The sequence below is a fragment of the Sebastes umbrosus genome, chromosome 20, assembly GCF_015220745.1.
Source record: "Sebastes umbrosus isolate fSebUmb1 chromosome 20, fSebUmb1.pri, whole genome shotgun sequence".
NCBI lineage: Eukaryota > Metazoa > Chordata > Actinopteri > Perciformes > Sebastidae > Sebastes > Sebastes umbrosus.
This window is the reverse complement of record NC_051288.1, coordinates 20,540,610-20,557,305: the sequence shown is the minus strand read 5'-3', so window position 1 is coordinate 20,557,305 and position 16,696 is coordinate 20,540,610. Positions and strand designations below refer to the sequence as shown.

The following is a 16,696-nucleotide window of genomic DNA, read 5'->3' as shown; positions in this document are numbered from 1 at the left end:
CCGTTTGGTCGGAGTTAACGAGTGATTGACAGCCGCTCAGAGACGGCAGACTCCAGATAAGCTCTGATTGGTTGTTTTCCTCCGGTGTATGAAATCCTGCAGATGCCATTAGGAGCACCGGAGGACAACGGAGGACACCCAGGCACACAATCTTATTCAGATCACCTGTCTCATGCACTACTGTCAGGACATAGCAACCGTTTTATTTATTTAATCATATTTGCTTCATTTCGACCCACTGCTGCTTTAATTAATCCAATCATAAATTATTTTACCCGTTCAATCTGGGCAAATATGCTGGAAAGTTCATTATGGTGTAAGCACTGGAAAGGGTTTTGACAAATAAATGTGTGATTTATGACCTTAGTGCTTTTAGTAACATTATGTTGTAAATGAAAGAAGTACCTCAGGTTGCTTTAAGAACACTTAACCCAGGATCTTTAAGGGCAAGCGTCAGGAGGGATTATGGACAGTGGAGGAAGCACTACCCTACATTAGCTCCAGATTTATGGGTCGGCCTCGGATAAGGACAGCTAGACACGCTATAGCTGATTTATGACGGTACAGTCAAACACTCAGTTACTTCCTTTGTTCTCATCTACCAAAGCTGTGACGTAGATGTGCTGCTGCTGACCTGTGAGGAAGACAACGAGTTAACGCCGTTGTGGAAAGCGGGCTGGGGGAGCCGGTGCCCGTTGGAGAGGAGCGGATGCTCTTTGGCCATCAGAGCCTCGGCCCGTTTGATGATGTCGCCCATGCGGTGGATGAAGCCCTCCTTCTCCGATGGCAGGATGAACTCGTTGTGCACCTTGAAGACAAAAAGACAAAGAAGTATTTAGATGCTTTACTTACTTCTATATAGTCAGTTCTGCAGAACTGACCATGGCCAGTTTTCCATTAGGTTTAGAGGCCCAGTTGTATAGAACAGCTTTCCTGCTTCACTTTGCAATCACTCATTTTAGGGTGCTTTCACACTTGGTCCCTTTCAGCCCTCCAAACAAACTCAGAGCGATTAGTCCAAAAGAACTCAGACCCCTCTGAAACGAACCATACTCAGACCTCCTCGGGAGGTAAACGCTGTTCGCCTCACTCAGAGGCCATCCTTACCATAATAACACTACTTTAGGAGCAACAAGGTGAGACGGCGACTGGCGGTACCACGGTTTTGCACTCTGTGCTCATGTTACTGCAGTTTCACAAGCGTGTCGGAGAACTAATGAAAACATAGTTATGAATATTATATTCCATTATTGCAAACAGATCCCCTGAAATGTTACACACTACTAGAGTAAATGTACTTAGTTACTTTCCACCACTGTAAAGGAATAGATAGAAGAATACATGCGTCTGGGATTACAAGACATACTTGTTGTCTATTTGTGAGACAAACAACACGTCCCCTCAGCTAATGCTTATTATTTGGAAAAAGAAACGCATAAATCATCTCATGTGAATCCACAATACAGCAGTTTGTCAGAGGAGGTTTTAAGTTTTGCATATTCATGCATTTCTGAGAGCTACTGTGAATTGTGGGTTGGGGCGCGGTGACCGGTTCCTGTCAGCATGGCATAATTTAGCTCATTTAAAAACCCTGAACTGAGAACGACGGGGGCTGTTGTGATGCCAAACAGCGCCCCTGCTGCGCCAAGACTCCGTAAACAAAAGCCCACTGTGTTTTTTTAAGAGTCAGGAAAAACAGGACGTGCTGTTGCCTCATCACGCCTCGCTCTCACAGGCTCGTGCATGTACGCCACCTCTCAACGCTCCCGGCTCTAGTGAAGACAGTAACGAGGAGGGGGTGGGGGGACGGAGCTGCTCACCTGCGTCACTCACTGCACAGAAAGTTTGATACAATATCAGCCAGAGATAGGGTCGACAAACACAAAGCTGTTAAGTGGAAGCAGGATGAATCATGTGTACGTTCAGCTGAGATAGAGGAGTGTGCCAGACTTATCAGCTGACAGAGTGACTTCATTTATTTATTTCTGTATCCTATAAAGGTCTGGAAGATTCAGTCGCTAAAAGACTGATTAGTTAACCCTGAACATCCCCTTCATTTCTCCTTAGTTGGCTTTAACGTGGAAAACATCTACACTGTCTGACAGTATAATATAGATTCTGTTCCAGCTCTTCATGATGTTTACACTCAGTGAAAACCTCCATGTATTTATGGCTGCACCATTCAATCAAATGGAAATATCATGGATGTCTTGTGCATCATTTTATACACATTTCACCAAAATTCAGCCCGACACATTTGGTATCTTTGGAAACTTTGAGATCTCCCCTAGAATTTAAAATAATGTGAGCAAAGTTTGGCTGCACAGCATGAGTTTGTAATGACTTTCCCACCGGTGTGTCCGTGGGGATCCAAGAAGTTAAATGACTACCATGCATGTTGTATTTAGGATTATCTGCCATCTCATTTAAAGTGAGATTATGTGGCATTTGAAAGACAATATAACATCTTCTTACAAAGTTAAACTACCATTGCTCAATTCAATATACTCAGGTTTTTTTTTTGCTGCTACAGCCTAACTCGGTTTGGTATGACCTGTAGCTTTCAGTAGATAATGTTATCAAACTTTAGGTAGATATTTCTGTATAATCGATATGACTTTTCTCTACTTGTCCTACTGTTTCACACACGTTTTAACATTTACAATTATCCAATGGTGGATATCCCAGATCAAAATCACCACCAATATCTAATCAATTGTTACTTGGTCCAAAGCCAAAATTTCACAAAAATTCAATACCATTCACAGCTATAGTTAATAAGTGTTTTATCAGTGACAGTCTGAATGTGGTACCTGTTGATCATTAAGGACCAGTAATGACTCACCATGACAGCAGCGATGTCTTCAGGGTTATCTCCATCCAGGTCAAACTTGAAGGTCACCATCTTGTCATTGTGCGTCTGCAGCTGACACTCCACGACCCGGTCCACTTTATCAGAGAGCTGCAGAGATGAACAGGATCAATGGTAAAGACAGGTGTGTCTGTTTACCCTCTAAAACACTGAGCAACAAAAAGGAACATTGTGTTTTTGTATGCATGTGTGTGTGTGAGCAAATCTACTGTAAAAACCAGTGCGTTTATGTCTGTATTGTGCACTCTTTGCACCACTGTATGCACGTGTGGTTATGCATGATCTGTTTGTCTCTGCCTCCAATCTAAACAGGCTTGTTAAAAGACCACAGAGTGTCCTGATCAGAAGAGAAATGTACTGCGGTTGCCGGGGGAAGAACAGCAAAGCTACTGATAACGCAACCCGGGTGGAGCTTCACCGCAGCCTCATAAATAAAATGATTAATTCAAATCATCCAGCCGGTTGATTTATTTGTTTACGATGTGCTTTTGCAGCGTCGTAATTAAACAAAACTTTTGATTTACTGTACCCCTGTGATGCGCAGCCTAGAGCGCGCCCTCCTCCTGAACAGTTTCCCAGCTGTCCGCCTCGCAGCCGTTTTATCGCTCTTCTCCGATAGGCCCTCGTAGCCGTCACTCAAGCCTGACGTCACATCGGAGGCGTAGCTGCGGAGAAATACATTACTGATTAGAAAATACAACCCCAAAAAGCCATTAAAACATTCCTCAGGCAATTTGAAAGTAAATTCATCATCTTTAACAACTGAACATCCATCATGGCTGATTATCTTTACATCACACATAATAATAAACAGCACTCTGAAGTGTCAAATAAAGTCTTGATGTGTTACAGTGGCATGTCTCTCGGGTGTAAACAATGCAGTGTAAGGAGGCCTGTTCAGAAGCAGCACGTCCATGTGATCTGTTGTATTTATGCAATGAACGAGTTTTAGGTTTCAGAGAAGCGGAGAACATTCAGCGTATTTTATAAAAAGCTTTGGTTCAGCTAATTGCGTCTCCTGGGTCTTTTTGGATTACTGCGGTCACCGACTCCCCTCCGCCCACCTCTCCAACACGGGCTGCAAACATTTACAGGCCTACTGGTTGGCAGCGTCCGCCGGTCTCTATTTAAAAAACTCCACCTCTCGGGTAACTTCAGTTCAAGGTAAAGCCTGTTTGCACCGAGCAAATGGAAATCAAACAAAGTAAGATTATACAACTTGCGTTGATATTGCAAGTGATGATGAAATGCAGTTCTGCTCGTCAGTAATCTGAAGCTTTTCTCAGAAGAAGAATTAATTAACGGATCCTAAATAGTGCACGTCTAAGCTGTTGTGAAACATGATACTCAACTGGACTCAACGTTTGTTTCAATCTACTACTGAAAAGTCAGATAAACACTCACAGAAGACAAACTAAACTGGCTGTAAAAGACCTTTTGACAAAATATTTTGAAATATAATAACTGTATTTAAAGTTATAATCTTGAAGATTTTCATTTAAATGTCCAGTGTAAAGTTTTCTCCGGCTGGTGGGCGGTGCTTGGTATTTCCTCAACTGATCTCAACATGGTTGCCGGGTCACAAACTTTCTCATTTCACAGCTGAACAGTACACTACAAGATGTTTCTGAAAACATTTGAGGCGAGAAATAGGCATTAGAGTAACAGAATATTGATTCATATTTGATCAGCGCTGCCTAGTTTGACCGTTTGATCGGAGTTCACGAGTGATTGACAGCTGCTCAGAGACAGCAAGGCTCAAGCTTCGCTCTGATTGGTTGTTTTCCTCCGGTCTGTGAAATCTTGCAGGTGATATTAGGAGCACCGGATGAAACAGAGGAACATGATTTTTTTCAGATTACCTGTCTCATGCACTACTGTCAGGATATAGTGACCGTTTCATAAAAATAACTTTTTTTAATAATACTTGCTCCATTTCTACCTACTGCAGCTTTAAAGTGAAAACAATCAGATGACAACACACACAATCTGCTCGTCCATTGTCGGCTCTCATGCTAAGAATAAAGCCGCTCTCTCTGTTAACATCCCACCAACATGGAAAACAGGGCCTCCACAACATCACACAGAAACCTGCGAGGGTCCCCTCTGCCTCACTGCTATGAAAACACAGAAGAGCCTGTCGATTGCCTCAAGCTGGTCGTCGCAGCCCCACACAGATGTGGAGGAGGAGGAGGAGTTATAGAGGGAAGACCAGACATTTCTACCAGAGTCTCATTGATTTTCAGGCCTCTAACTGGAATAAAGACAGGACTATTGAACTCTATTGTTGCTTGGATGTTAAGAAGGCAGAAGAACGTTACCTGTCCACAGGAGAGCTGAAGCCGCTCGGCTCTATGTTGTTGGATACTGCAATACTCTGTGAATAGAAACGAGGGAAGTGGTGAGAAGAACGTGGATTAAAGACTTTCATTGATTTCTTCTTCTTCTTCTGAAGCTTTAATACAAGATAGTAGCCTGGAAACATTTTCCACATACTGATGTATGCGATTTACTTCAAACCAGTTATGTCAACATAATCTGAATGTGGCATTACTTATGCATTAATTAACCATAAAATTCCTCAATTAAAATTCCTTAATTTGCTTTAAAGTATGCACATATGTGGTCATGGTTTTTAATCAGGCATGGCAATACTGCACAACTTTGGTCTAGACTAGATCATTATCATTATTATTATTAATCATTGATTAAACTATTGGATGGGTCGCCTAGTTCAGACTTTCGTTGTCTCCAGAGGATGATCAGCTATTCCTTAATTAGCGGTGAGTTATGATATCAGATTATTGTCAGGTGTTTCTCTCCAATGATGTGACTACACACTGTTTACATATCTCTCTGTCAGCACTGTATTAGACTGAGCCATGTTGATGAAGGAGGTCTCGTAAAGTCTTCCTTCCCGCCTCCACTTTGATGACAAGCTCCGTGTCGAGGCCACTCACCGAGGGGAAGCGGAGGGCTGGGATGGTGAGACCGTTTGCGACCGGGGGGTCGGTGTGCGTGGTGGGAGGGGTCGCAGGCGAGTTGAAGCTGCCGGCCTCCAGCGGGTCCTGAAGCCCAGAGGAGCTCATATAGCCGTCCGTCTCGCAGTCAGCTGTTTCAACAAAAGCACATAAGCCATTAGCATGTGACCAACTGACACTAACTGTACCGTACACACACACACACACACGACCTGAAACAACACATCGAATGATCCCAAACTGAGACATACCCCCCACACACAAACAATAAAAACTCCTTCACTGTGGATTAAACTGCTCTGGAGCCACACAGGCAAATTTATTTAATATCTGTGCTGTTGTTTCAGATAAAAACTGAGAAATACTCAATAACTACAGCACAGCATGAGATAAGACTTACAGGGGATGAATAATTTAGTTCTCCACAGTTTCACATTTCACTGTACGCCTCTCCCATGTGCTCTGAGATCAGAGCAGCTCTCTGCTCAGCAGTCAAGTTAAGCTAAAGCAGCGAAAAACAACTGTCTCCGGAGTTCATGATGACGGGAACAAATCGAGAGGTCGTAAGTTTAACTTTGACAGGCTCATCTGATGCACATGTGACTGAAACTTGTCAGTTATAGTATGCAGTGGCGAAATGTCACTAAGTTTATTACACGGCTTTGTTGAATACTCGATTCTGATTGGTCAATCACGGCGTTCTACGGTCTGTTATTTCATTATAGCAGACCGTTGCTATGAATAACAGACCGTCGCTAAGGACACAGTTCTGATGTCGGACTCTGGAGGACCATTTTTGTGTCAAATTATCGATTGTAGCCGTGTAATAAGGAGAATAATGTAATAAGGAGAATAATGTACAGCTAACGGGTCATTGTTGTGAAATAAACCCCCTTCAGGGTAATGCAAGACCGGCTCGCTGTACATTATCTCTTACATATTCACTCTAGTACTGTACTTAAAGGTAGGGTTGGTAATGTTGAGAAACTAGCAAGAGTATACTAGATTTTAAAAATGAGTATTGCCAACTCTTTTCCAATGAAAGTAGCTAGCAGCACTGGCTCAAAAAGTCACTAAATCTAGCGAAAATCCATCGCTTCAGGCGTCGCTCCAAAGCCACTCCCCCACTATTATCATTATGAACGTAAACAACTAACATGGCTGTTGTTAGTACTCACAGCTGTTGAGTGTTGGGCCGAATGAAATGACTGGGCAGGTTTATTACAGTCCCGTGACAGCCACAGATACGGGATTTTTTTCTTTTTTTTGTCAGAGCATTTGATTTATTGATTGATTGATTGTTTTAAAAGTGTTTTATGAGGCTAAAAAGCTGAACAGAAAACTTTACAGCCACCACAGATGGGGATAGCTTACAGACGTTTCATGGTATGTGATGTTATATGAGGCGGCTCACAGTTAGCAGAGGACAAGCTGTTGTGGCGGATGTGGAAGTGCTGGTCTGCCTCGGGCTCCTCTGGCTCTGCAGGGTAGCTGGAGCTGACTCCAGAGTCCACGGAGCTGGTGACGGGGGACTGGATGGGGGCCGGAGGGGTCAGCGCCGGGGTCGGGGACTCTCTTGCGACGAGGTCTCCGACTTTAGGTAAAGGAGAGTGAGTCCCTGCTTCTTCTTCTATAGCTTCTCGCTCCTGCTTCTTCTTCCGCTCCTCCGCCTGCCGCCTCAGCTTCTCCCTCTGCCGCTTGATGGTCGCCACCCTGTCCCGTATGGCCTTGGCCACGAGCTTGAAGTCTGCCTCACACACAAAGCCAAGAACAACCTGCATAACACAACAACACACAGAAACGGTCAGGGCACAACATGTGCATCGGTCACGGTCCATAGTGTGTTCCCGCAATGTGTGGACAATTTGCGCAGGGTTGTTGCACTTAGTGACCTGATCACGCAAGCTGTGGCATCAACAGTCAGTCCTTTGATGTGACAACATTTATTTTGTAAAACAGACGCACACAGACTGCATTCTTCTGTCTCACACGGCCTCTTGTGACACCCAGCCCGGCAGAGTGGGACACTCAGTCCAAACCTGCCTCTCAACACATAGTCAGATTACAGTACTAGATGTCCCCCGCTGATACCAAATTTGATCTTGATGAAAACTTACCACAAAGAGGTAAACAAGTAAGGAATTGTGGCGTGCATTTTCATTAAAAGTGACCTCTGCGGACGGAGGACATAAGGGCCTGTTTTGTAACAAGCAAGAGAGCCATTATATTATTAAAGACGTGACCTCGGCTGCTTCCTGAGACACGCTCTCACATTACGAACCACTGATGATTAAATGTTGAGCCGTGCCCTTGACACACTCCGCGAGGCGCTCTCTTTATGTGCCGGAGCGCATTTCAAAGTTTCTGCTGTCATAGCAGAGCCGTAAAAAGAAGAAGCATGATGATGCCGAGGTGCATTAGCGAGGCCGCACTCGCTGTTTGGGGTCAAAAGACGGATAACTCAAAAATAAATTTCAGTTTCACTAATAATGTCAGACTCTGTGATTTGATGTTAGCCTGTATTCAAAAGTTACCATATCAGCAACATTCATGGAATTCTTAACATCTTGAAGCTGGATTTTGATCTGTAACTGAACTTGCTGAAGGAGGAAACTAATTAGCTATAGAAACATTAGTCCAATCTAGGCTGTCATCCAACCACACTGCATCCGTCTTTCTTTTGTGAGGAGGAATCTGGTGCTTAAATGTGTTAAGAAAGGTCAATACTAACTCCATATCCAGACACGCTTCCCCCAGAAAACCTATAAAAAGCTATCATCATAAATCTAGAGCAGAGAACATGTGGGGGTTGGCTGAAGTCGCCGCTATCTGTTGATCAATTACTCAATTTCCTCACTAATGGCTGCAACAAACTGGGTCAGTAAAGGTTGACCTCACACAACACACCGTCTTTCGGACCTACCATCTCCTGAGACACCTCCTCGGGCACGTCTTTGTAGAGCTCAAAGAGGAACTCGATGGCGTTGTTGTCCTTGTACTTCCCGTGGAGCTTCTTGGTGTCCTCCATGCGCAGCCACAGCTTCAGGCCCGACTTCACCATGTCGTCCTCCTCCGCCAGCTCCACGTGCACGCCATTGTTCTCCTGGAAGAAGGGGTGTTCCAGGAGGTCCTGAATGGTGTACCTGCAGCGAAGGAAGAAAATCAGTCGTCTGCTTTAAGACACAGCTTTGCAGTTTTTAAACCATGTTTCCACAAAAACATTAACTAACTTTGGAACCGTTTCTGATAGAGACACGCTTTAAATTGAGTCTGAAACGTGAGATTCTGTAGCGGGAAATACAACAGAAGTAGTTGTGAGAGTAACTGATTTTGTGACCGTGATGGCGTCACAACCGTGGAAAATGCAGTCACTCACTCAGTCATTCATGCGGTTCGTTGTTTTATTAATGTTGACCACAGTGTGTGTTTTCACGTGTACCTTTCATCGTTGTCCATACGAATGCAGCCCTCGATGATCTCCTTGAGCTCCGGGACTTTGACCTTGTAGAAGCTGTCAGGTTTCATTCCCTGTGAACACAATCGGGAGAGTTTCACTTCATCTGTGGTGCATCATACTGTATCAACAAGTACCAGAGGAGACTGCTTTAAACAGAACAAGTGATCAGCAGCAATGATCTCTTCCTTGTGCATTTATTATCCCGCAATTCTCCTGTCAAAGAGGATCTAATCGCAACGGTAACAGCCACTCCCGTCTGCATGTTAATCCTCTGCTTTGTGGCATCTGCCTTCAGCCTGCATGACATTCGGCTCTGCGATCATGTCAACACCAGAGGGGAACAATAGCAAGAGCTCATGAAGATGGAAAAAAACCAACATGACAGCTGGAACAAGACAGAAAATATTCAGACAGGACGACTCGCTTATATGAAATAAGGGAGTTTCTCCTAAATGCTATCATGAGAATGTACATAGATTACAGCAGAGCTCCCATCCCTGTAAAAACACCGATAAGAGTCAAGGTCAAAAAGATGTTTGGCCTACAGATACCCAAGCAACCAGCTGACACCCAAATAATTAGAATTACCAGAAACAAAAGGCTGAGTGATACACTTTGTTATCACATTTACAGACTGATATGTCACACAGTAACTGTCGTCTTTTTCTTGAGATATTTCTGCTTCCTGTTTAAGTGAGTCAAAGCTGTGTGAGACGTCTTTAGCGAATGTATTCAGATGCGTTACATAATGAATTCACCCAAATTCAAATTGAGGAGCCCCGAACTGAAATGCTGTTATCTTATATGTGAAATGTGATTTAGAGGATCTGAAGCAGACACACAGAGGTTTCTTTGTTTTAAGCCTTTGCTTCAGTGTTCTCACAGGCACCTTCAGAATAAATCAGTTTCCCCTCAATCCAAATCTAATTTGCGGCTCGGCTTGTTTCCTGAGGAGACGACACTCGAGACAAGATCTCGAGAAATATGCTGTTATCATACTGACTTTATCACATTTGTTAATGGCAATTATTTCAGTGCCAAAGCAACTATTTTAAATATGAATAAAGCATGGTTATGTTTCACGAGCCAAATGTGGTTTTCTTTGACGTAGATTTCAATTCCACTGAGGGAAATACACTACATGGCCAAGCAGCCCGTTCTCATTGCCGGGGCGTTAATTACAGACGCTCTGTCACGGCCATCGGCGTGTGATAACCACACACAAGGCGCCCTTTAGCGCCTGCATGAAACTGGGTTTTAAAAATAAGGACAGTAAGCAAGAAAGTGCTCTAAGAGTGTGATGACGTAGTTTAAAGAGCAAAAAGACACACAGGGTGGGCGTGAGGGGAGGTGGATATGCCCAACAAACCAATGCGTTCACATCCGAACTCGTCACATTGACGAATTTTCGGCGTCACTCTTTTCGGTTGCTTAATGTTGTGAATTCAAACAAAAACACACGCTTAGCTTCAGGCTATAAAACCACTATAGTTATGTTTAAAAAACAACATGGTTGGGCTTAAAACTACTACGTTTGTACAGTGAAAGTGACACTGAACGTTGTGAACACGCGACATGAACGAACAGCTGATTGTCACGTGACGCACGAGACACGAACAGCTGGATGAAAGCCTTGTCTTTGTTTGTTAACGCCCCCTGGCCTGGTGTGTGTCTTCTCGCACTTAAAGCCACTTCACCACACTCCGGCGCGCTTTCCCTGAGCGTTTAATATTGAGGCAGATGGGTTTAGTTAATGGAAGGCCCGTTGTGTCTCATACCGACGCTAAAGGGTGCAAAAAATACTGAAGTTACCCTTTAATGGGTAATTTAATGAATAATAAACAGTGTGCTTCCAACTTTGTGGTAACCGTTAGAGGAAGGCCTTTTCCTGTTTTAACACGGTAATGTTCCTGTTGCACCGTGAGGTTCACAAACAATGTTTACCACAGTTATTTCTAAAGCAGAAATGCCCAAAATACACTTTTTCCAGCTTCTCAAATGTCAGTATTTGCTTTCTCAGGCTTTTATGATAATAAACTGAAAATCTTTTAGGACTTTTGGTCGGACAAAACAAAGAGATTTGAGTAGCAAATCTAGGCTCTTGGGACATGTGATGTGCATTTTTCACTATTTTGTGATATTTTAAAAAACAAACAATGAATCAATTAATGAGGAATATAATAATTAGTTGCAGCCGTAAAACTGAATCCTTGCAGCCTGGTTCCGATATCTTATGGAGAGCCTTCTCAGAAAAATGGAGTCTGTTATAGCAGCACATTAAAGCCCATGGTACTGGCCATGTAATGCATACGAGAAGGCATTTATCCACCGTCTGTAGGCATTTATTTCCTTATCAATCTATCTATTTGATGTGAAATTAAAAACATATTACGAACAAGGCCAAGGAAAGTCTGCAGACAGTTGTGACCAACCACATGGGAAAAAAAATTCCAAGAACTTTACACTATTTGTATATGTTCTGCTTTTATATGTCAAGCTATATTTCTTACTCTAGGCCTCTTTAATGGCGAGTGACTTCAACTACAAGTCCTATAAGTGAAACATTTAGTGTTTAATGTTTTAAACCAATAAACTGACAGATGTCGTCTGTACTTCACATAAAACATAAACAAATCCTGAAAGGCACTGCTAATGGATTTTTATTAAATCCTGTTGCATGGGTAAACTTCTCCGACGTGCACGTGGAACATTATTATGTTGTCTTGTTAGCGGAGGAGCCAGACCCGCTCCGATTTGTTGGCATTGTCGCTTTCTCAGTTTCCAGCCTCCGTCAGCCACTGTTTGCTTTGCATATGTGACACGCACGAAAGAAACAGCCGTCTTTGTGTGAGCAAAGAGTGAGACACAATTTCCAAAAACATATAATTCTGGCGTCGCCTGCTTTTGCCCACCGTGGCGTCATCGATGTGCTTGGCACTCTAGAAATATGGCAGCCTAGGGCCACTGTTGTAGCTCTTAAAACTCAATACGCTGCTTCTGGTCTTTTTTTATAAGAAGTCCCAAAGAATTCTCTGCGTAAAACTTTCTGATATGATCTCAATGCAACATCAGTTTAGGTTCCTGTAAGTGGGCGGGGAGTTCAAGCCCTCTTCATCCTCAGACAGATATCTAAGAATGAAGATTTCATCATCTAATACATTTGTACTTTCTTAAAATATATTTTTTTCTGCATCTTTGAGACCCGTTGGATTGCTAACTACAGTAGACGACCTGAACTTTACAACCACAAACTAGAGACCTAGAGCATTCAGAGGATGGATGGCTTTCCTAGGTAGATTGACAATAAGGGGGTTTCTGAGCAGTTTCCAAAAATGTGCAAACGTCAGTGTCGATAGGTCACTTTTACGTGGTGAAGGGAATATTCCAGTGATACAGGATCTTTGAACTGGTAAAAGATACAGGCAATCAGTGAGTGAAACATGTGCGACCCTGCGTCATGATTGCGGGGCTGAAAAAAGCGGTTCTACATCCTGAGCCTTTAATAGACAGAACGAGGCTTTCATTCCATGTGGGCCCCACTTCTTTCCAAGGATTCAGGATATCCAGACGTACACACACAAGATATCCTCTCGGTTTGGTTAAAGTTGAGCACGTGGACGAAACACATGTGGACAATTATTCTAAAATACGGGTTAAAAAAAACTAGGTGGTCCTCCCTCCTTCCCTTTACTCACACTGGTGACTTTGCGGTAGATCTGGGCGGCGTTTTGGCACTCGGAGTACGGGTACTCAGAGGTGGCCATCTCCAGGATGCACATTCCAAAGGCGTAGACGTCCACCGCTTCGTCGTACTTCTCCTCGTACATCTCTGGGGCCATGAACTCTGGTGTTCCTGTCAGGGTTCAGAGGTCAACAGTTATTCCAGTACTACCAACTGCACATACAAAATTAACCTGCTGCCAGCCAATGCTCCACCCATAGGACAAGAGCACCATGTAAAACTTTCACGGACTGCTAGTACTACTAAAAGCTACATAAGTATAAACATGTAATATATGCTTTGATAGATAAGACTCTTCTCTTTTTGGTAATTTTCAAAAATAACGTCTTGTTGTAAAACACAATGCATTGCAGAGTATACAAATAAACCTTAAACCTGCATTTATTGATATTTTGGCCACGTGGGGACGGATAACAAGCTGTAAAGACAACACTGACACACCGGTATTATCGTCTTATAAACCTGACATGGTTAACATGTTAGCAAACAGTTGCTTATGTACACATACAGCAGACGCGGAGCAACATGAGCATCAATTTAGAGTCGTGTTCCCAACCAACTAATGAATGAAATCCAATATTCACTCTCCTTTTAGCTCTGTTTTGGTCTCCACCAACTCCTGAGGGAAATATCTGACTATTAAAGGACCAGCGTGTAACATTAAGGGGGAACTATTGGCAGAAATGGAATATAATATTAATAAGTATGTTTTCTTTAGTGTATAATCACGTTGTGTTTTCGTTAGCTTAGAGTGAGCTGTTTATATCTACATAGGGAGCGGGTCCTCTTCACGGAACCGGCCACAATGTTTCTACAGTAGCCCAGAACGGACAAATCAAATGCTGCCTCTAGAGAAGGACAATCGCGTTTTTGCGTCAGCCACTGTAGATCTCCTACACGCTTGGCACACGGGAGAAGTTTCAGTTGGTTGCAATCTGCAACCTCACCGCTAAATGCCGCCAAATCCTACACACTGAACCTTTAAGCAGCTAAAATGCTCCAGTATGTTCACCTGCTGTATGTATAAACATCAACATACTTTCAGGTAGCGTGTTTATGTATAAAATTTCAATTAAATTGCGTGCCGCAAAGCAAAGTGAACAATCAAAATGTCCAAAAACATGCGAAAAATTACGGAAAAACATCCTTTTTATATATTAATTAAACATAAAGTGTTTGATTTGGTGGTGAATTAAACTCATCAAGTGTCACTTTCAACATGACTCAAGTGACAACAAGTCTTTGACACTCCCTGCATTTACTTGATGTAGTTCCCACGGCCTTTAAAAGCCATTTGAGTAATTAATGCCGTGATTAAAGATGCAAGCAGGAATTCAAACAGAGGCACATATGGTGTGGTTTGGGTTGCCTGTGTGCAGGTGAAACAGGAAACAGGAGCAGGAGAAAGTGGAAGACTCTTAAGCAAAATAAGAAGCATTTAAGAATTGAGTCAAAGGCTTAATTTCATTGCAGTCCCTCTACGATTCAAGATTAGTGGCCTTTTGCATGTTTTAGCTCATTTCTAAAGAGTCTTATGGTTTTATAGATGCAATTTATTTCTGATATCAGCGTAAGAAGACATTTGCACCAAATTTACACTTACCAATGACACTTTTGGCAAAAGAGGCACTTTTGAGAGTGGCCAGCCCCAGATCTCCGATCTTGACGGAGCCGATGGGGCCGGTGATGAAGATGTTGTCACACTTGAGGTCCCGGTGGATGATGGGAGGAGAGCGCGTGTGCAGGAAGTGAAGCCCTTTGAGGATCTGACGACTCCAGCGCTGCAGCAGCTTCAGCTTCATCTCCTTGAACCTCTTCAAGTACCTAAAACAAAAAAGAGGACAAGACTTAACACCCCATATTTAAGAATGCAGTGCCAGAAATAATTAATGTCTTATTTTGGTAGCCAAGAGGAAGTTTAAAAGTGAGTTTCCTGAATTCCCCTCCCAGAACATTGTATCCAAAGTGGAGCTATTCTTTATCCTGCACCTTTTATCCTTTCAAAGCAGAAGACAAGCTGTCAAACATGACACAAATATCCTCTTTTCTACGGAAAAAAAGATATCCGCCATTTGGGAAACGTAACACCTTCTTCACAAAAAGAAAGAGAGCAAAGAACTTTAACTGCTTTAAGGACTGAATTGGGTGGGGAGACTCACGTTTTGAGCGTGCCTGAGGTCATGAGTTCAGTCACCAGGAGGATGCACTTGTGGCCTTTTACCGACGACTTCCAGGAGTCGTGGAAGCGGACGATGTTCGGGTGCTGCAGGCCCTTCAGCATGTCCACCTCCTCACTGAAACGCTGTCGCTCCGCCTTGGTCAGCTTACGGGTCTGCAGAGAAAATCATAAGAGTATGGCGTTATTGAATGCTAGGAACTTAACATTTTTCATGACAATCACAGAAATATGTGATTCTGAGGTCTGGAACTGGGCTTGAAACTCACAACACAGCTGCATTTAGTGCTCTGCTGGCTTTCATCACCAGTACTAAAAGCAGAGATCGTCAGACTTCCACTTTTATTCCAGCGTGTAGATTGATGATTACATTGTTTATCACGGAAACATGTTGAAGGTGTTTACATGCCAGTTTCTGAGTACTCCAGCGTATTCAGGTTTGGTTTATTCTAGTTCATCTTTTCTGGTCTTGCCCCAAGCTCAAGAGTTTCTGGGAAGACTTTTTTTTCTTTGTACAACGACATACTGTATGCAACAGACCGCTAATCCCTGACAGATGTGATATTGGGTTGCTCCAACTAGCATTAGAAAAAAGCCTCATGTTTGGTATGGTCATAGCAAAAAGAGAGTTTCCCCTGCTTGCTTTAAATAATGTCTAAATGACATGGTTCATTGTCTATACCTGGAAGAGATTCGGTATACTCTTTTCAATGCCCATCCCAAGTTTGTTAAGATCTGGGGACCCTAACCTGAGGAGGGAAAGGTGTCAACCTGGGAACTAATTGTATCAGACTTGTATGCATTGCATTTGATCCATCAGGACTCCAGTTTTCTAGCCTTCGTCTTGGTCTTTCCTCGACCATCACTTGGCTCCATGGACTCTATTTCTGATCTTTAATCCACTTGTGGACATTACGGTCATCATACAGATTGACATGCATATGTGCACTTTTTCTGTGAGCTGGCAGTTTGTTTTATTTTGTTTTAATCTGACATGTCTGTTCGTTTTTTGTTTTTTTTGTGCGGTAAAAAAGCAAAAATTGCATATAAAAAAAACTATTTATTTATCCAGAATATTATTTTACATGCACAAACACATAAATACTCAAAAAAGCTGATCATCACCAGGATAAAATTGTGCATGTAGACACTCCAGGACACCTAATAAATAAATAAATAAATTGACCTTGAGGTGAGACTGTTTTCTTTCCAAGGTCAGGAATGAATTTTGAAGTTAAACTTTTAAGACAATATGAACGAGAATTCCTTAAAGACGTTCAAACAATTTAATGAGAACTGGACAAACTGCATCTGCCGATGAAGGCCATGTGATATGATTGAAAGCTACACTAAATGGACCTTGAGGTGTGATTGTTTTGTAAACCATAAATGTGCAGTTGTGTTGACAGCTGAGTTGTAGAGATCTCTGGTCTTGTCGGCGTTACGTAACTAGGTAGCAATAAACACA

At 42.8% G+C, this 16,696-nt stretch overlaps 1 protein-coding gene across 2 annotated transcripts in view; it reads right to left on the bottom strand.

Moving 5' to 3' along the window:
- wnk4a (WNK lysine deficient protein kinase 4a) overlaps positions 1-16,696 on the bottom strand; it is a 50,208-nt gene that overhangs the window by 12,915 nt on the left and 20,597 nt on the right. For both annotated transcript variants that reach the window (XM_037754857.1, XM_037754859.1), the window contains exons 3-13: positions 15,212-15,384; positions 14,656-14,876; positions 13,006-13,163; positions 9,293-9,381; positions 8,777-8,996; positions 7,268-7,628; positions 5,833-5,984; positions 5,194-5,249; positions 3,402-3,537; positions 2,846-2,962; positions 635-808 (exon numbers count right to left, since the gene is read on the bottom strand). In XM_037754857.1, coding sequence (XP_037610785.1) covers positions 635-808; positions 2,846-2,962; positions 3,402-3,537; positions 5,194-5,249; positions 5,833-5,984; positions 7,268-7,628; positions 8,777-8,996; positions 9,293-9,381; positions 13,006-13,163; positions 14,656-14,876; positions 15,212-15,384 — 1,857 coding nt within the window. The remainder of the gene's footprint in view (positions 1-634; positions 809-2,845; positions 2,963-3,401; positions 3,538-5,193; positions 5,250-5,832; positions 5,985-7,267; positions 7,629-8,776; positions 8,997-9,292; positions 9,382-13,005; positions 13,164-14,655; positions 14,877-15,211; positions 15,385-16,696) is intronic.